A 20,629-nucleotide genomic window follows, 5' to 3' on the forward strand; every position below is an offset into this window, starting at 1 on the left:
TATTCAAACCCTTGTGGCTTGTAAATCTTCACACAGTTGGTAATTTTTTCCATGGGTTAAAATCAAAGGCACAAGTGTCTTTGACTCTGTGCCAGGCTCTCTGAGCCCCCTGCCAGGGTCTCGAGCCCTCCAAGGCAGTCGGAGGAATGTCCTGGGTTCCAACACTCCAGGCCCTTCACCATCCTCGTGGTCTCCTCTGGACACTCTCTAGTAGCTCAATGCCTTTTCCCTGTTGTGGTCCCATGTAAATTATGATGCTCTTGGATAAAGTAAGTCATGATCCAAATCATGGCAGGATGCTTTATGCAAGTTTGAATGGTATCCTGAAATGCCCTGGGAAGTGTCAGGGCAGAATTGAAAATGGGAAGATGGATCCTGTGTATGAACAAAAATATCTTCACATTTTCTAACAGCAGGTGGGATCTGTTGCAAACTCTGTTCTTTTGTTTTTCAGGCACTTCAATGGACATGAGTGGGATGGCATCAGATCCTAGCAATTCTTCCCAGGAAGAATACATCCCACACTATCTCCAAAAGGAAGACCCCTTTGCATCAAAGCTCTCTAGAGAAGCTGACATCATAGCTGGCTTTTATTTGACAATAATTGGTAATGATTTTATATTTGGTCTTTGAAATATGACTGTGCTGCTGCATCCTTACAGCTCTCGGAAAAGAGGCAGAAACTGCTGTTCATTAGATGTTACATATGTTTTCATACTAGAAAAAAAAATCTGTGAGGGAGGAGAGAAAATGTATTAGAAATAGGTTGCCAACAGTTAGTATCAACAGATAATGCTGCTGCAGGTAGCCTGTAGTGACTAGCAGTAGATGTTCCAGCAAAAAATTAAGAAATATTCATTGTTTTTAATAAGATATAGGTTGCTACTCTGCAGTTTAATTTGTCCTTGGGCAGAATAGGGTTTCCTTCAGTATAAATTGTGGGTTTTATGGCCTGTTTTCACAGCCTGAGCACCCTCAGATGTGTTCATGTGACCCTTGCTCAGCTCCTGGCATCATCTGTCCTCTGTTACACATCATATTGAGCAATATTTTCTGCCTAGCACCCTTCCATCCTTTTGTGTTGGAGTCCTTTACAAGGTTCAAAGTGACCTTGCAAGCAGAATAAATACAGTTATCTATTGGTTGGTGGCACACTCATGATAGCTGAGACTGATTTTAAAAGTATTCACATGCCAAGGAGTTATCATTCAGCAGGAATATGCTGGATTCTATTTCTTCCAGGGATAAACTGGACCTTATTCTTGATAATTTGCCTTTTATTTTGTGGAGGAGGGCAGAATTATGTCTTTTTGTATCCATATTTGCCTCAACACCTGAGAGAATGGCATGAAGCTGAGTAAGGGGAGGTTTAGGTTGGATATCTGGGAAAGGTTCTTCACCCAAAGGGTGGTTGAGTCCTAGAACAGCTCCCCAGGGCAGTGGTCACAGCACCAGCCTGACAGAAATAAAGAAATGTTTGGGCAAAGCTCTCAGGCACAGGGTGGGATTCTTGGAATTGTCCTCTGCAAGGGTCAGGAGCTGGACTTTGATGATCCATGTAGGTTCTGTTCAACTTAGTCTATTCCATATTCTCTTCTCTTCTTCCTCTTCTCTTCTCTTCTCTTTCTCTTCTCTTCTCTTCTCTTCTCTTCTCTTCTCTTCTCTTCTCTTCTCTTCTCTTCTCTTCTCTTCTCTTCTCTTCTCTTCTCTTCTCTTCTCTTCTCTTCTCTTCTCTTTCTCTTCTCTTCTCTTCTCTTCTCTTCTCTTCTCTTCTCTTCTCTTCTCTTCTCTTCTCTTCTCTTCTCTTCTCTTTCTCTTCTCTCTTCTCTTCTCTTCTCTTCTCTTCTCTTCTCTTCTCTTCTCTTCTCTTCTCTTCTCTCTTCTCTTCCATTCTTCTTTATATATTTTAAGTTCCTTTATGCTTTATGGTCTTACTTCATGCAGTTTCTCACAGCTCAACAGCAATTTTTGCATTAAAACTGATCTGAGGACAGAACTGATTTACAAAAACCTGTGCTCCAGGTGTCAGATGCCTGAAGACAAGGCTGAATACAAGATGTAGAGTGATTACTTGACATTTATTTCAGTTTTGATTCATTGTCTTGTTCAATGTGTTGTGCACAAAATACCAAGATCTGTCAGTCAGTCCTACCTTTGTGTTTCTCATTCACTGCTTTACAGCCCCCCCTTCTACTCTGTCTTACTGCTTTTCTTCTGACTGATCTAATTAATGTAATGTTTTCCACAGTGGAGGTAGCAGAGTTTTATTATTGTTTTTCTTCTATTTATGTTTCTGTTTATTTCTCATTTCTCTTCTGCTTATGTCTTTATTGAAAAAAAATTCAGAGCAGCAGAGGTGACAGGTCAAGCTGTATCTCAGTGCTGTTCTTGGTGTTCATGCACTGGTTTGTAGGTATCCTCACTTTTCACACATATATTTTTTTCTATTTCTCTGCAGGCAAAAGTTTTCACTGAACTGTAGAAAACAATCCCCTTTTTGTGGTTTTTTTCACTTGGTTAAGTGAACTTAGCTTTAATCCTAGGAAATATGTCTGATGGATGAATCTTCCCAATATACACTCTGTTGCCTTGTTATATTCACTGTATTTAGCATAGATTTATCCTGTTCCAAAAATTACCCCTGTCAGGTGTGAAACATCTTGAACAACACAGGCATAATCAAATCAAGGCAAGGAACAAAAATAAAAAAATTCCAGTGAAAAGACAAAAGCCAACCATAAAGGCTCAGAACAATTTTCTGAGCAATGTGAGGAAACTGAAATTATAATTTTAAAAGGTCTCATAGTAAATTTGATGTTGGACTTGTGAACTCATTGTATCCAGTGGCCTGGGTCAGGGTAGTTCTGCTGTTCCTGTATGTTTCTGTACATACCATATCCCACATTTAGCTCTAAACTAACTTAATTTTTAAAGTGTGTGTTTTGAAAGGCATTTTGCTTGGTTAATTGCTTTGCCCTTGTGTGCATAACAAGGTTCACTAGTGGCTTTATTAGAGCTAATTATGGTCTTCCCATATCCATATAAGCGCTGTATTTGCTTATTCCTTGGATCTATAGAATAATGATATAAGGAAAAAAACTCTTCCCTGGAAGAATGGTTGAGCAAAGGAATGGGCTGCCCAGGGAATGGTGAAATCTTTAGCCCTGGAAATGTTCAGAAAATGAGTAGAGTTGTCACTTTGTGGTATGGTTTGGTGGTCATGGTGGTGTTCAGTCAAAAGTTGGACTTGATAATCTTGGAGGTCTTTTCCAACCCAAACAATTTTATGATTTCACATCTGTGTTTTTTTATTATGACTTGTGATTCAGACTAAACTTGTCACAGTTTTCCACTGAACTGCATTCCCTACTCCTTTGCAAGAAATTGTGGCCCCTCCTGAGGATGGCCTGTGGGAACATCCTGACAGCAGGGACAGGGGAGCAGGAGGTGGGAAGCCAGGACTGTTTTTGTGCATCTTTTTGCACTTGAGCAGTGTAAGGTGCAAGTGAGTTTCAAAAAGGAGAAGAAGCTGAATAGTGAGTGAACAAGGCTGGATCTTGTCCTGCAGAGGTTTTAGGGTCAGACTGGGTGTACAGCTGAAGTATTCCAGTTTGAAATATAAAAATAATTGTTTTTTTGTCTTTGAAGAAAATCAGGAGTCTTGAATAGTCTGATAAATTCTATGTAAGTGCATGATCCTTTGTCCTGAGTAGTGAATTTCCACGTGTAGCTTTCTAATCATCTAGGACAAAAAATAAAATCAGACTATGCACATGGTTACAAGAATCCAATTCTTTTGTCTTTGTCATTCCTCCCACCAGGTTTTTCATCACTGCCTTGATTGATTCACTATACAGCCAGGCAGGGTGGCAAACTACTGAGCAGGGACCTGCTGGCTGCCAGCTCCTCTGAAACCCCTTGGCCAGTCACTATTGATCTACAAGCTGGTGTGCACACTTCCTCTGTTATGAAACAGCTTAATTGAAAACAAAATCCTGAACATTTTTTTTTCTTTTTTTTTCATTTAATTTTCTCTAATGGTTTAGTGCCACTGTCAGGTTGGAGAAGTGCAAGTTTATTTCTCCATTTGGCTGCTTGTAAACACTTTCCCCTCTCTCTGCAGGTTTGTGTCTCAGCCTGGCTCTGTCTCTGCAGGTGTCACTTTTTTAGTTATCACATCCTTGGCTCTTGGTTTGTTTATATGTAATGGTGCCATGTTGCCATGGACAGTTTTCCTGGAAAAGAGCCTATTTTTAATATCTAAGAAGTCTTTTTTCCCTGTTTCCAACCTACCAGAGCTGGGAGTCTGCTCCAGCAAGGGCTTCAGCTGACTGCTGGAATGTCATTTCATAGCAGGAGAAATGGACCACTAGATGCCTCACCTATGGAGATTATAGAATTTTGATCAAGGAGATAATAAAAGGTTCAGACAAGCAATTTTCAGATGCAGGCATAGACAAAAGGCAACAAATGATCAATGGATCCCTTCCAGCCATGGGATTGGGAGATCAGTGAGTTGGGCTCTCTGAAACATTGATATTAATTATGAGCAGTGGTTTCAGAGCAGTTGGCAATTTCAGAGCTACTTGGCTGAAAGACATGTCTCTCCAGACTGTCAGTCAGTTGAAAAAGATTCAGGAAAATGTCAAATACTTTCAAAAGGTATTTCAAACTGGATGCTGGCACTCTAGTTATCCTAAATATCACTGGAGAGGAAAATAACATTAAGAGAGAAAAGGATTAAAATATATGAAAAATGCTCACAGCATTGAGATTCATTCACTCAGCTGTGAGGAAGAAAATTACTCATATGAATACCTCTATCTGCTTATAATTCAGATTAAATTTGCAGAGCCGTAAGAGTAGGTTGTTCTTAGAATTTAATTCACCCTGAGTAAATAAAATCTAATGAGAAAAACTAAGATCAATAATAAGCCAGCTTCTGTTCTTCTGTTTATTTTGCAAAATAATACAGAAAACAATGCTGTCAATATAAAAATAAAAAGTTTGCAATGTGTTGCATTTAATGCAAAAAAATTCAAAATCAAACTATTTTTCTCCTGAGCTTGGTAAACTTTTGGTTCCTCAGTCACTCACCTTTCTTGATAAATAATTTTGTTTTAGCATCTGGGAGCCATTTCTCTGTCTGCCTCATGGATGTTCCCAGGTTGGGTTTGTTGATTTCGTGGGGACAAGGCACCCTAGCAAGGGCACTGTGAAAATGATGTGGTATTCAAAGGTACAACATTTGGAGAGGGCAGCAGTGCTGGGGGGCTGGAGGGTGCTGGGGCCCTCTGGAAACAGAGATTGCCCCAGCAGAGCCCCTTGTACAAGGCAGCACAAAGGATGGCTTTGATGCCTCATCAGCAGAGGAGAGCTGTTGATGACTTTTGTTATTTCCTTTTGTTTGTTCATGACGTTTTTGTTCATGACTTTTTTGGAGCAGTGTGAGGAGTTGGCCTCAGCAGGCAGCCAAGCACTCAGGACAAGCCTCAGAGTGGGACAGGGAGGAAACAGGCAGAGAAAAAGCAGTGGAGATGAAGACAGGTGGGGATAAAGACAGGAAGATCCATTCTCAGTTATGCAGTGGCCAAACAGGCTCCTTTGAGGGAAATAAATTCAGAATCATGGAATCACAGAATGGTTTGGGTTGGATGGACCTTAAATATCATCTTATTCCTACTTTCATCACGTGGTTCCAACCCCCAAAGCTTAATGTTTATTTACTGATTTAGGTAGTGAGAAACAAAGGTATCAAACATAAAATACTTATGGCAAACACCGTTCCTCATCCTTTAAACCTAAAATATTTATGGAAAATACCCTTCCTCACCCTTTAAACCTAAAATACTTATGGAAAATGCCCTTCTTCACTCTTTCCTGGGCTGAACTTCTCTCCAGCATTTCCCTCAGTGCTGTTGTAGGTCCCTTTTTTGAGGCAATGGCAGCACAGGAATTCTTTGCTCTTCATTCTTTTCTTCTGCACTTCCCTCCTTCTGACGCGTCTCCCCTGATCTGGTGTGAGGCTCAGTGGGCCATGGTCCCTTTGGGATTTTCACCTTCTGGCTCCATGAGAAGGATGTTCTGTGCTGTCCTGTGTTTCCACAGCAAAACTCTCCCTCTGACCTTGAACTCTTTAAACATAAATTAGTGAAGACACGCTTTCTTTAAGGGAACTGGAAACACTACAATTTTCTGTAGTGGTGTGATTAATTCCATGGCAGATGCACACTTGCAGAGCTGTGAGTCCTTGGGTGATGACATGGAGAAAAATATATCAGCCAATATGAGAAGGGTTCCCTGCACTGAATTCCACCCCTGGAAGTTAAAATCAGGTTAATCAGATTTATTTTATAATTTTTCTTTCTTATGATAGAAATAAATTCTGATGTAAGATTTAAGATTTGATATTAATATATTAACTGGAAATGTATCCCTTAACATCTGATTGGAGTGTTTAATAAAGTTGAAATTGGTCAGATTCTGGTTCCTGTGATTACAAAGAGCTGAATTTCATTCTTGTTGCTGTATAAACCTTTGGGTGAGAATTGTCAGGGCAGAGGGATTCTGGGGTTTCTGTTGTGAGCATTCAGTCTGTGTCTGTGCAGGCTCAGCTGGTGAAAGCAATGCCCTCCTGCAGAGGGAAAACAGCATTTTCTGTGGGAGGGATGTGTCTGCAGTCAGGTCTGTGAGCTGCACAGTGACAATGAGGGGATCACCTTTCAGGGTAAAATGCCCAGCCTTAGGGACCACAAGTTCAGGCTGAAAATATCAGGGAATTTCACAAGGAAGATGGAGTATTGCTGGTTTTGAGGGTGATTCTCATTTGAATGTTATTCTATTTTCCATTTTTACAGGGATCCTTTCAACTCTGGGAAATGGGTATGTTATTTTTATGTCCTCAAAGCGAAAAAAGAAGTTGAGACCTGCTGAGATAATGACTGTTAATTTAGCAGTGTGTGATCTGGGCATTTCAGGTAATTTCATGTTTTTGTTTTCCCTTGTTTTTACCATTCTGCCTGGCAGCAGCAAGAGACATTCCTCTGCAAGTCATGGGAGCATCAAATGCCTTTTGCTGCAGATATTTCTGCTCTATTATTTGCATGTAAATAATAGGGGAGGATGAAAAACAACATTCCTGAACAACTTGATGGGAAGAAATGAACAGTACAGAGGAAAAATTAGGGTTGATATTATCAAACAGGCAGAGATCCTGTTCACCCCAGCACTGGGCAAGTCTCCAAAGGCAGCTGCCATGTGCACCCTGGCACAATAACCACAAAACAGCTCAGTATTACAGGTGCAGAAAATGATGATTTTTTGCCATAGGGTGAATAGAATGGATCTAAATGCCACAAAAATACAAGTTTAGCCAAATAATTGGAAAATGCCAGTGGCCATCAGCCCTTCAAAGCTAATAGTTTTTTCTCTAGTGGCCATCCTCCTTTGTCTCTGGATCAAACATTTGTGTCAAACTGTAGAGCATGAGCCAACTGGGAGGATTTTAATTTCAACCCCACAGTCTGGATGTCCTGGCATTGAAGGAGGGAGCTTTGGAGAGGTTTATCCAGAGCTGCAGAGATGGTTGTTTTGGCTCTTGACATGAGACTGATTCAGCTGCACACAGGGAAAGGGGTGGATGTCCTTTAGAAAAGGATATTTTGGATGGCAGACAATCCAATGGGCATCAGGACCCAGCTGACCATGGGATCTCCCCAGTGCCATAGAAATGGAATTATATTCCCATGCTTGCAGGGTTATCTGTCCCCTGTGTGTTGAATAAACTGAGACCTCTGCCCTCAGCCCCACTGCACCCTTTTCCTACCATTGTCTCTGCCAGATCCTTTTGCCCTCATCTAAACTCCAAAAATATCACTGAACAATATAAAATGATGTCTCCCAGCCTCCCCTGATGCTTTTTTGAGCTCTCACAGCACAAGACCAAAGATCTGCTCATCCCTGCAGATTCCAGTGGTTTTGGTCAGTAAACGTGGATTTTTGAAGGAAATATCAATTCAGTATAAGAAAGATGTTAGTATAAATATCACTGCTACCACACAGAGAAATCCCAGCTATTTCTTTGGCATTTCTGACATGGACACACTGCTTCCATCTCTCAACCCTTAGAAGTTAAGGAAAAATCCCAGACTGGCTTTTCCCTCCTCTGTGATATTCCAATTTTCTTTGTGTTTTAAGAATCTGTATTCTAAGGCTCATATTAGTCACTCCAATGAGAAGGAGTGTTTCAGGAGAATTTCCCCAGCTTTATATTCTGAATTTTGCCCAGTGAATCTGTGTCTGCCCCATCCCTGGAAATGTCCAAGGCCAGGTAGGATGGATCTTGGAGCAACCTGGGATAGTGGAAGGTGTTGGATTGGAATGAGATGGTCTTTAATATTTCTTCCAACCCAAAATATCCTGTGATTCTGTGATTGGATGCATTTCAACAGGTTATGGTTAGGATGCAATATCTCCTAACCATAAAAACTGTGTCCCAACTGCTCAAACTACAGCTTGTTTGGGACCCCTCTTAGTGTGAGGGCTGGAGATGTCTCTGTTATGGTCTGTCACCAGTGCACCACTTGGTCACCTTTCTTCCTTCCATGGGGATCTCAGTCTATCTGAGGTTTACATTTTGGAATTAAAAATAGTGATTCCCAGAGCCATACGTGGTTTTCTCTGTTCTCTAATTATTTTTATTTATTTATTTATTTGTTTAATTAATGGAAGGTGCTAAGTTGAGAAATGTGATGGGTTCTGTCTGCTGGACAAACTGAAGATAGAATTTTTTTTTACAAAATTTTCATATTTCACACACTTATCTTAACAACTTTTTGAAGAGTTCTGCTTCCTGCAGATTTCCACAGGGTGGCGCCAGCCCCTTGTTCAAAGCTGCATCAGACTGATTTTGCACTGGCACCGTGCTCAGGGCTGCTCCCAGTCCTGCTGCTGAAGGGAAATTTGATTTGGTGCAAAGAAATGTGTCGGCCTTTAAAGCTGTCAGTCACTTACATGCCTAAAAGTTGCTGACTTGATTGTTAGCCCATAACCTAGACCTTGCCATATTTAATGTTTTTATTGAAACCTTAATCACTGAGGTCAGCCTTTGCTTGAAAAATTAAAAATTGAGAAAGGGACATCATACATTGACCTGAGCACATCCTGCAGGTCCAGGCAGAACTTTTCTTACAGGCTTAGGCTAATCCAAAAATACCTTTTGTAAAAATGCATCTTATTTTGAAGGGTTTTCAATCCTGATGCTTTTGACATGGAAGATGGAGCAAAGGTACTTTTCTGCAAGATCTGGTTTTGAAGAAATGTGTTAATTTTCTGTTGAGAATGAAAAGAGAATTCATGGTTTTATGTCAGTTCAATGTGAAATTGAATGTTTTTGGGTAAAAGATCACTTCAACAGAATAGAGATTTTTGTCTTGGTTTCCATGAATAAGTTACCTTGTGGGAAATACAGTTTGCAAAGTCATTTTTGCCATCCCCATAAACCAATTCTCTGAGCTTCTATGACATTACAGACACTGGTTCAGCCAGGGAAACCAGCCCAGGGAAGCTGAGGTGTTTTCAAATCCTTGGGGTGCTCTGGCTGTTCCTGTGCAGGAAGGAATACAGTCACAGGGATGCGGAGTTCAATATTTAATGTTGTTTGAATGTTGCAGTTGGAATGTTCAGGCCTGGGAGAATTTAAGATCAGTCTGGTAAGTAAAACTGTAGTGTTTGGAAAACAGATATTCCTAGATTGTAATTTTTTTGAGTTTTCTGTTCCATTAAAGTTGTTTTATTTTCTTTGCCTAATTAAGACCAAGAGAGGTAATAATTGGGACAAAAAAAGGGAGATTTCCAACTATACAATTAAAATTTTCAAACTTTCTCTTTGTCACAATACTTACAGAGAATATGAAAAATTTAAACTTGCTTTAAGGTGAGAATGGAATATCATTTCACCAAACTTCACTTCATCCATAATTCAGCACTCACTTTTACCTGTGGAAGAATGAGATAAAGTGCCACTAAGAGAAAGTCTCAAAAATAGTTACTCATTTCCCATCTCTTTGGGGAAGCTCAGAATATTTTGATATCTGTGTGCAGTGACATGTTGGGAGACACCAAAGAAATGTGTGGTGTGGAGAGGAGCTGAAATCACTTCTGTGGCTCAAGTCTGCATCTTTCCTTCCCACCCAACACTTCACCTCACTGTGTATCCTACTGCTGGGCTTTGACAGGTTTGAAGAAGTCCTTTTTGAAGGCACATTTCTTTACCTTGTGCTTGAAGACACCTAATTGGCTGGGTGTCTTCACCTAGCCTACCTCTACTACAGGGATGCAGACTAAGTAGATTTGTGCTTGTTTCAAGCTCTGGCTTACCATCACCCATCCTGTTTACATGTTGGCCTGTGGACCTAACACATACTCTGAAGGTTTCATAATGAGGAGAGCCTGCCCATGACTGCTTCCAGAGTGTTGGTTTGCCTCTGGTTCCTGTGGTTTGTAGTACAGTCCCTCTTTCCAGCCCTTCTGCAGGTTTGGCTCATCCTGCCTCATCACTGGTGCCATGGGATCCAGCCACAGCTGTCTGAGGCTCAGTCCTGTGCATGGGGTGCTCACAAGCCAGGGAATCACAGAATGCTTTGGATTGGAAGGGACCTTAAAGACCATCTTGTTCCAACCCCTGCCATGGGCAGGGACACCTTTCAGTGTACCAGGTTGCTCCAAGCCTCATCCCACCTGGCCTTGAACACTTCCAGAGATGGAACATACACAGCTTCTCTGGGCAACCCATGACAGCGACTCACCAACCTCAGAGTAAAGATTGTCCTCCTAATATCCCATCTAAATTTACCCTCCAGCCTAAAGTCTCCTCTGTCTAAAGCCCCTTTGAGCACTTTTATAGGTATTAGTTTTTGCAAGGGAGAGGGTTTGCCTTTCTGATAAAAGGTGATTTTCTCAAGGATGTGGTTTATCAGTGGGCTGACATTCTCTCCTCCTTTTGAAGTTGTAGGCAAACCCTTCAGCATCATCTCCTTCTTCTCCCACCGCTGGATGTTTGGGTGGATGGGCTGCCGCTGGTATGGGTGGGCTGGATTCTTCTTTGGCTGTGGGAGCCTCATCACCATGACAGCTGTCAGCCTGGACAGGTACCTGAAAATCTGCCACTTGTCCTATGGTAAGACAAATATGTGTTTCCGTATAGATGACTGTATTATCTATGACTGTGGAAAAGCTGTATTAAGTGCTATAGTTTACTACACTGAAGTAATTAGGCTCTTCAGAGTACTTCTTATAAATATAGAGAGAATACACAGAGGAGAGAAACGTTTGCATGATCCAAGAAATCCCAGTTAAATTCATTTTGCTGGACATAACACCCTCACTGTTGTCCTTCTGCTGTCTGCTTAAGCCATGAGCTTTTGTAATCCCTTCTAGATAAATCACTTTATGTCCATCAAGGCCTATCTGCATTAACAGATGCAAGTAATGTGCATATTACAGGGTGTTATGGACCAAAACATAAAAATATTCCTTATTGAATGCCTAAATTCCTCTGTGGTGTGTGGCAAGCTATTTTAAGCACCTAAGAGATTTGGAAGGGCAATAAGTCATAATGAGAAATAGTCTCTCAAATATGGAAATGGAACCTGAGAGGAGGAAATAAATTTTGCAGTGTAAGGTGTTACCACCATATCCATCAGTATCTTGTACCTCTGGAATATGATGTATTATATGCTTAATTCTTTCCAGATAAATGATATTGTCACAGTATAGAAAAGATGTTCCTCTTGCATTGTAAGGGACTAAATTCACATCCAAACACAGGGAATGCTCAAGGTGGCTTTACAGGTAATAAAGACCTTGCCCATGTGACTTGAGGGACACCACAGATTTCTTTATGATGACATGAAATATTGATCATGTTAAGCTGTAAGGAAGGTTGGCAGATAGGAAGGGTAAATAAGCCAGTCTGTGCAAGCAGATAAAAGCTGTGGTACTGTGCTGAGATGTGCTGTCACAGACCCCTGTGTGTCCATACTTTTACCCTAAATGGGAGTGCAGGGGGGGTCTCCTTAGCTGGGTGCTAGATACACCAATAATATTAAGCAGGATTTCAGTTTTTTCTATTGAAGTCTTATCAAAATAATTCAGTGGCAACCCAAATCACAGACAATGTTTCACAGGCTTGGAGAGCTGAAGTGAATATTTCATGGCTGGCTGCATTTGTGCCACCAGCTGTGGTCATCTTAGTTCATGAGAGAGAAAACTCTTCAAAACCCTTGTTCTCAAGGGCTCTGATCACGGTGGTCCATACAAAATTATGGAGAACAATAAACAAACATGTTTATCAGGCTCAGTCTAGGTGGTTTAAAAATGTTTCTCTTTTAATAGTTATGCTATTGTTTGTGCTATTGTTGCTTTGTTTTTCCACTCCTGAACACAACAAAGCACCTTTCTGTCTCTCAGCCATCATATATGAATACATCATTTGTCAGGCAATGTTCATTTTCCTTCCAGTGATTTCGACATGTAAAATCAGCTGGAAAGGGACATATCCAAATTACAGGTGTTTCTTTGCTTTGGTTTTATTTTAAATCACTCTGAAACCCTGAAGAAATCTCCTTAATGTTAGTGTGAAGTGAGTGAAAAATCCCCTGTGAGTCAGAAACTACAAACGAGTTGGGGGTTCCAAGATGGAAGGAGATGTTATGTTATATGTTATGTTACATAATATTGCAAGTTTCTGCAAAAATGAAAGATTTAAATTTGTTAGTCCTATCTGAACATGTAGATGGTGATGAAAACTGTGCAAACTGAAACTTTTTCTAGATGAATTAGAGCTGTATGCAAGATGAGCAGAGAGGCAAGGTTCTAATCTCCAGGAGTTCTATTTGCATTTAAAAAGGCAATGACACATGAAAACACATATTACAGATACTTCTGACAGGATACACATGGTGATTTTCTGCACTGGAAAAGAATGAGAAAATAAAATTAAATCTTAGATATCTTATTTCCACTGTAAAACCTTGTTTTTCAGTCTCTGAGTTTGAGCTTTAGTCAGGCAACATAGCAGAAAAAGAACAGGAAAAAAACTAAGGTACATTAAAGAATTGGAATTACTGGACAAGATTCCTCTGACTGTTGTTGGGCTGGTTGTTTGGATTTCTTTACTTTGGACTCTTCTCAGTTGTAATTCATCACAAATTAAAGCAAAAATCTGAAATAAGGGTGGGTGGAGCCTTCTATGTGAGTGTGCCTTTGTCTTCATGAGGCACAAGGTGAGCTCAGGGTCACCTGGAAAGAGCCAAGATGAACATGACAGAGTTGTCAAACAATAAAAAAACCTCACATTTCACAGAATCATAGAATGGTTTGGGTTGGAAGGGACTTCAAGGACCATCCAGTTCCAAAGGCCCCACAGGGAGAGCTTCCAGGAGAGCAGATTGCTCACAGCCACATCCAGCCTGGCCTTGAACCCTTCCACGTCACACGACAAATTCCATGGTGCCAAACACATCTGGACATGAGCTTGTAACTCTTGAATTTTCCTCCAGGTACCTGGCTTAAGAGACACCATGCATTTATCTGCCTGGCAATAATCTGGGCCTATGCTACGTTCTGGGCTACAGTGCCTTTTGCTGGGGTGGGGAACTATGCCCCCGAGCCCTTTGGGACCTCCTGCACTCTCGACTGGTGGCTGGCACAGGCTTCAGTGGCTGGACAGGTTTTTGTTCTGAGCATCCTTTTCTTCTGCCTCCTGTTCCCAACTGCAGTGATTGTGTTTTCCTACGTCAAAATAATTTTAAAAGTCAAATCATCCACCAAAGAAGTTTCTCACTACGATACCAGGATTCAGAACAGCCATATACTTGAAATGAAGCTGACCAAGGTAGGTAGGAACATTTTCCTCAGTTTGCTGTGTTGGGTCTTAGAAGCAGATTTGAAGATAACACAATGCTCTGAAGGTGGTTTTTGTAGCTTTCTCCTCTATTACTGTCAAGATGGGGAAAAAATAGGGGTGGAAACATAATTCAGTGATTAGGCCACTTGGGTCCCTGAGATCATGATTCACTCTGGAGCTCTGCCACAGCTTTCCCTTATGACCTTACAATCTCCCTGTGGCCCTGCTCCCCACCGTAAAACACACTTTGCTTTCAGAAACAGTTGTAAACAGTAATTTAAGGTGACTGATGTGCTTTATAGGAATTATAACAGAAAACAGAGAGCGGATTATTGTAGCAAGGAAATAAAACTTTCAGACAGTTTACGTTCTTCTGTTAATGAAGATATAAACCAAAATTGGTCCTGTGACACTGCAATTGTTTTTATGCAAATAATTTATCAGTTAGACTCAGCCATGAACTGCTGATAAAAATGCACTGAATTGCTAAAATTAATTTTCCATCTCAGACCATATCCTGTTTTCCCTTTCTGATTGAATCTATTTTCTGTTTGGCAGTGGTGACAGCCATGATCCTTGATACTGGTTATTGTGCCAGGAAATCTCTCAAAATAAAGGCTTATATTGAACAAAATCATATTCCTTAGCTGTAAAAGATTCACCAGCCTCTGTAAGACATGCCAAGAGTGAGACAAGCAGCAAGTTTTGCTTGGCTGATCAAATTTTATTACAATTTTTCTGAGTTGAACTGAGAGTTATATAACATGCAGCAATAAGGGACATTATGTCTAAACATATCTGAAAATCTCAGCTACGTACCTGCCCAGCCAGTGCTGCCAGTACAGCTGGTACAACTTTCACTTGCCTTTCAAAAGGATGCTTCAAATTGTTATGTTTTTTGGTGGTTATTCAGCAAATTTCCTTTGAAGAGCAATGGAAATTTTTGATTTGAGCCTGCAGGTTCGGCTTCTTTTTTTCATATTGGAAGGATCATGTAAAAATTCAATGTTATCTGAGTTGCAGCACCAGTAATTTTCCCTCCTGTCTTGGATTTACACTGGAGAACATATTGTTGGGGTAAATATAAATATGGAAAATTCGTTTCCCTTATAACCCATTTGACTCCACAGCACAAACAGGCTGTGTTTGACATCCTTGGCTCACCTGCACTGTTTCTTCAGTGACAGACAACAAAAAGAACAGGCTACAGGAAAGGTTATGCAATGTCCAAACCCCTTGTGCCTTCTGGTGATTTTTTTTTTTTTTTTTTGGTATTCTAATCCTGCTAATCGCCTTATTCCAAATGGGTGCCCATGTGCCGCTGCCAGTGTGGGTGCAGCACTAAGCTGTCAATGGCAGCAGTATAAAGGCAGATGTTTTTCAGGATGTATGATGGCATGGCATCATTTGAAGTGATATCAGGCTGTGACCGAGTGCAGACAGGCTGGTTCAGGTAAAGTATACAAATCACAGATTTTGGCCCCAAACAATTTTTCTTTGGTATTTATGCTAAACTTTCTTATGGTTACATTTTGTTACATTATAAGGAGGTCACTTACTAATTTGCCAGGAACTCATTTATCAGAACTAAAATATTTAACATAAATTTGTGTTTTAAAGTATTTACATATTCTAATGGAGTGAAAATCCATGATTTGGGTTAAGAGGAATAAATCTAAACATTTTACAGGCATTCTCACTCTCAGTTAAATTCCCAATTTTCAAAAGATCTTTTTTCGAGAACCTTCACACTTTGCTATTGTCAGTTTATTATCCTAAAAAGGAGATTTTGCATTTTGAAAGGAATCCTCTCTTTAAATAATTTGAATTCAATACCAAGCTATTATTATTTTCTGAAATCTCATTTGGTTTCCTCATATTTAGCCAGACTTTACTGCATTTTTAAAGGTCTGATAGCAGACTCATTAACTGCTCTGTGTCAGGCAAAAGAAACACAGGCACGAGATAAAGAGACAGATTTTCTTCATATTGCAAATTTACATGAAGAATCATCATTTTTCATTTCCATTCAGTGGAATGTAACTCCCTTGCACTCTGCCTAGCTCTGTGCTGCTCTGCCAGTGTCTGACTGTTGTGGACAAACCCTGCTGTCTCTTTTCTGCTCTCACAAGGTGGCAATGTTGATCTGCGCAGGGTTCCTCCTTGCCTGGATCCCTTACGCCGTGGTCTCCGTCTGGTCGGCCTTTGGACGGCCCGACTCGGTCCCCATCCAGTTCTCAGTGATCCCAACACTGCTGGCCAAGTCAGCAGCCATGTACAACCCCATCATTTATCAGGTCATTGATTGCAAGTTTGCCTGCTGCCGGCCGGGAGGGCTGAAGGACAAGAGCTCTTTGAAGAAATCAAGGTAATTTCTTCTTTGGGGAGTGGGATACCTTTGAGAACACCATGTTCCAAAAAGTATCAAAATAAGATCCTACATGAATCACAGCTCATTGAATCTTATTTCTTGTGTTTGACCATGACCATTTTGATTTGGGATTTTTCTTGCCATGAGAATTTGTAAAGTGGCTGTAGGTGTATAAGGAGAAGAAAGAAGACAGTCCTTACTTTTAGATCCAGCTGCAACTCCATTGATATAGTTTGGAAAAAGAGTCCTATTGGTTTAATGGGTTTTGGATCAATCCTCTCTTCCTAATCCTTTTCTTTCACATCATCATATGAGTTTCCTCCAGAAGGTGTTGATGACCTCTATTGCCAGTGAAGAAAATGGAAGAGAATTGTGTTAATTCCTTCCACAATTAGCCTGTTAATACTATACATTTCAGCCACAGAATCAACAGGGAGAGACGGTAGTTCTTCAGTGACCCTCCAGGTACCGTTCATACCAAAAAAACCCACCTCAAACCAGACAAATCAAAGTGTAATTATCTCATAAGAAAGTCTCAATTTTTATAACTTACAACCCTCAGGCAAAGTTTGTGCTGCACTGTCGGTTTCTCGGCTGTTTTAATGACCTGGAAAGGCCCGGGGTGGCCTTTGACAGCCCGCGCCTCAAAGGACGAGAAGAGGCTTCAGGTTTTTTCTCGGTCTTGGTGTTTATTAGTTGTTTATCTAAAAGATTTTCTCTTGGCCCGACAGAGGTCTGCTCAGCAGCCAGCCATGAGCACACTGAGCGTCCCCGGGGTGGTCACCTATCTTTATACTCAAAGTTACGTATACAATATTTATCAATTTTCCCCAATACCTTTTGCCCTTATTGACCAGTGCACTTTTAGTAATAACCAATCCCAAAGTGCCAACATCACCACAGAAGATGGAGGCCAAGAAGAAGAAGAAGAAGGACAGGACACACCCCAATTCCTCCATCTTACTTCTTTAGACCCCCCTGTACAGAAATCCTAAACCCTGTGTCTTACACTCTAATTAACTTATCCCTTCACCATTTACCCCAGTGAAATCCTCCCATCCTCATACAGGTGTCGTCTCCTGTGTAGGATCAAAGTCCAGCCACCAGACACTTCTGGCAACATTCCAGGACTCCTGAGCCCCCCAAGGGTGGTCTTGGTCACTCTGCACATCAGTCCTGAGGTGCTGAGATCCCACACTGCACACCTGTGGAATCCCTGAAAACACTAATTATGCACTTAGGGGAAAAGTATAGTTCTGTATTATGCCAGACAAGTGCCTTACTTTTGTGGTTGAACAATGAGATAACAATGGATGCGAATCTGACAAGGTAGACTATCACAAACATCATAGGACACATAAGTGACTGTGAAACAATAGAATTCCAGTAATTTACTCCAAAGGTCTAAAACATATATGCCTTGACAGAAACATGAAGGACAATTTTATCATTCATATTATTCCCCTACCAATTCCAGCACTTTTGGTGTGTTGCTCAGTGAGCTCAGTCAGTCTTGAGTTTCCACAGCTTCTTGTAGCAGATCATTCCATAATCTTGCACTGAGATTTATTTCATGTGCAGAACATACAGAGTTTATATATGTTGTAAATGTCTGAGGTGTTGAATTTATAGTTTGCCAAAATCCCTTCTGCAGTGTTAGTCAAATGGGACACATATTCAAAGAGCCTTCTGTGGATTTTTGGTAGCTGGATTTGTGTTTAACATCTGAAGGTCTTACCCAATCTATCAAGCTGAATGCAAGCTGGCTTCTCTAGGCCTGTGCAGTGAAAAAATGATCTGGAGGAATCACTTCCCAGAAGTAGGAACTTAATTTCCACCTTGGTGTGACAAAATGACCATTGTACCCTCTCTGCCCACAGGACATACACAATATCTGCACACAGGGACTCCACAGCCATGAATGAAACCCAGTTGGAAGCTTGAGGGCTCATCTCACCTACAGCAAATGAAAATCTGGTGACAAACAACCCTACTGGCTCAAGTTCCTCTTTCTGTAAACGAATTTCAACATGGTGACAGGTTTATTTTACTCCCTATTCCTGTGTACAATGTATAGTTCTTTTCATCCTGACCAAAATAGTGCATTAGAGTTGGGCAAACATTCTAAGTACTGAAAGGAAGAAGAAACAGAGAAAATTTGTGTTTATTAAAAATTTTCCTTCACTTGAGATGCTTTAAAATGGCCTTTTTTGTTCTTAGCACTAACAGAAATGATATTCTGGGCAGTATTTTCCCTGAGGGGAAGGAAAGTATTCATAAAGACCAGTTTCAGTTTACCAAAGCTAATCTCCCTAAATTCCTGCTGCAGTCACTGGAGACCTGGAGCATGAGAGAAAGGATTCCTTTGAGGAAAAATCTGAGTCAGAGCTTCATTTCTCAGGGCTCTGAATTGCACAGTGGGGAAACATTAGCTGACTGGATTTCCCTGGTGAGCATCTTCCCAAATCAAGAGGCTACAAACTGTGTTAAACCCACTTTGACTTCAGTCCTTCAATATTCAGAAATATTTTGATTTTAGTCATGGCAAAGTCAGAGGTGCCACATTCATACACAGGATCACTTTATGAGATACAGAATAACAAATCTTTACTCAATTGTAAATGAGAGGAAAAAGGTCTCTTGCTCAAATTGTAGATTCATTTAGGAGTTATGAATAACTTTGTAATAAAAAAGCAGAACTGAAATGAAGTCAGCCCAAGCTAAACTGAGCAAACCAATATTTCACACATTTTTATCATTCTCTGGCCAAAATTGCAATGAAATATGATGGCAATAAGCAGAAACATTTTTCACTGTGTATTTTACTAATCACAATTCTTTATCAGATCAATTAATGAGATATAAAATGGCAAAATGTTCCTCAATCCCAACCATGAAACCAGATTCAAAACTGGTGTGTTTGTGAGAAGGGTCACAGTACTTGTAACAGAGGAATCTTTCCAAAGTGCAGCTGCAGATTAATTTTTAAACACTCAGTCCTGGAAGGATGAGGATTAGTAACTACTTGAGAGAACAAAGTTCTGCAAGTTCTTAATGTATTCAACAGAAAAACAATGTGTCTTGAGATGACCTACAGAGTAAAGCAGCTGAAACAGTTGTGTGGGATAGGAGACACAATTAATCCTCGTGTGTCCTTTTTCTCCTTTGGATTTGTCTTAAGGTGAAGGTATCACTATAGATCAAAAATTAGCATTTCAGTAAAAGCAGGTTTTTAATGGTTAAAAAGATGATTTTGATGTTTATGTGTAATTTCTTCAAGAATGATATAATTCTATGAAAAATAAGTTAATTGCAAATCAAAGATTCTCCCACACAGATTTATGCTGACTGTTAAAAAAACCCGAAGTTACAGGGCAAAGATTTCTTCTGAGTTGTTCCTTTAAGGAAAGAAAACATTTGAAAGAGTTTCAACTACTTTCCTGTTTAATATTTCCTGTTTAACATTAATTTATTCTATTGTTATTTCAGAATTGTGTTTAACATGCGTTTCCTGCCACCCTGAACTGAACTCCTTTTGTAGCTGATCCATGGTGATGTTAATATTGCCTTATACCATAATATCATAAAGGTTTAATCTGATGTTTGTTGACATGTCCCAGCACTCCCATTCTGCAGTTGCTGTTTTACCAAATGATATTCAGACCACATAGCAGAAGTAGAATTCTGTTGAATTTTCCTAAAGTATTGCTTCGTCTCCTGCAATGCTTTAGCAAGAGAAGTTTGAATAAAAACAGAGAACTTGCAGAGGTACAAAGAGTTGCCATGTTACCTATCCATGGTTTTGTGTTAATTTTTCCCCAGAAGTTGAGTTCTCTCCTTTCTACAGACCCAAAAAGACCAACCCATTCCTTAAGTATGGTTGCAAATTGAGTCCACAAATTGTTCCAGAGCAGAAGGCATCTTTTACAATATCTGCAGACTTGGTTATGAAGATTTTAACAACCTTGCTTGCATTATCCTGCAGCTTTTATTATTTTCTTCATCCAGACAAGATTTTGTTTGTATCTATAGGTGTTTATCATAACTGAAGTGTAAATCACACTTACAATGGCCCTATAAATGAGATTAGCTGGAGCAGCACTGTTGGTAAAATTGTAGGAATTGCTCAATACTCTGGACAGATTTAGGGGTAGATCAACTCACAGTTTGTGCATGAGCCCTTCCTCTAATTTAAATTGGGCAGGCTTTTTTCTTTATTTGTTAAAATTATATACTTACCTCAGAATTGCTGCTGGGTCGTCCCAGAAGTGGATCCAGACTTGTGGCAGGGCTGAATTTTAAATTTTTAAAGAGTGTAAGATATTTTTGGATTCCACTATGGCAAATGGACT

At 40.2% G+C, this 20,629-nt stretch overlaps 1 protein-coding gene across 1 annotated transcript; it reads left to right on the forward strand.

Annotated features, from left to right (window-relative positions):
* The first annotated feature begins 296 nt into the window (after window positions 1–296).
* OPN5 (opsin 5) lies at window positions 297–18,221 on the forward strand. Its single transcript, XM_058802616.1, is given in 7 exon segments — window positions 297–439; window positions 441–607; window positions 6,858–6,977; window positions 11,006–11,176; window positions 13,560–13,894; window positions 16,039–16,274; window positions 18,158–18,221. Coding segments are annotated over 7 exon segments (1,236 nt in total).
* The last annotated feature ends 2,408 nt before the right edge of the window (window positions 18,222–20,629 follow it).

Source organism: Ammospiza caudacuta, chromosome 3 (genome assembly GCF_027887145.1).
Source record: "Ammospiza caudacuta isolate bAmmCau1 chromosome 3, bAmmCau1.pri, whole genome shotgun sequence".
NCBI lineage: Eukaryota > Metazoa > Chordata > Aves > Passeriformes > Passerellidae > Ammospiza > Ammospiza caudacuta.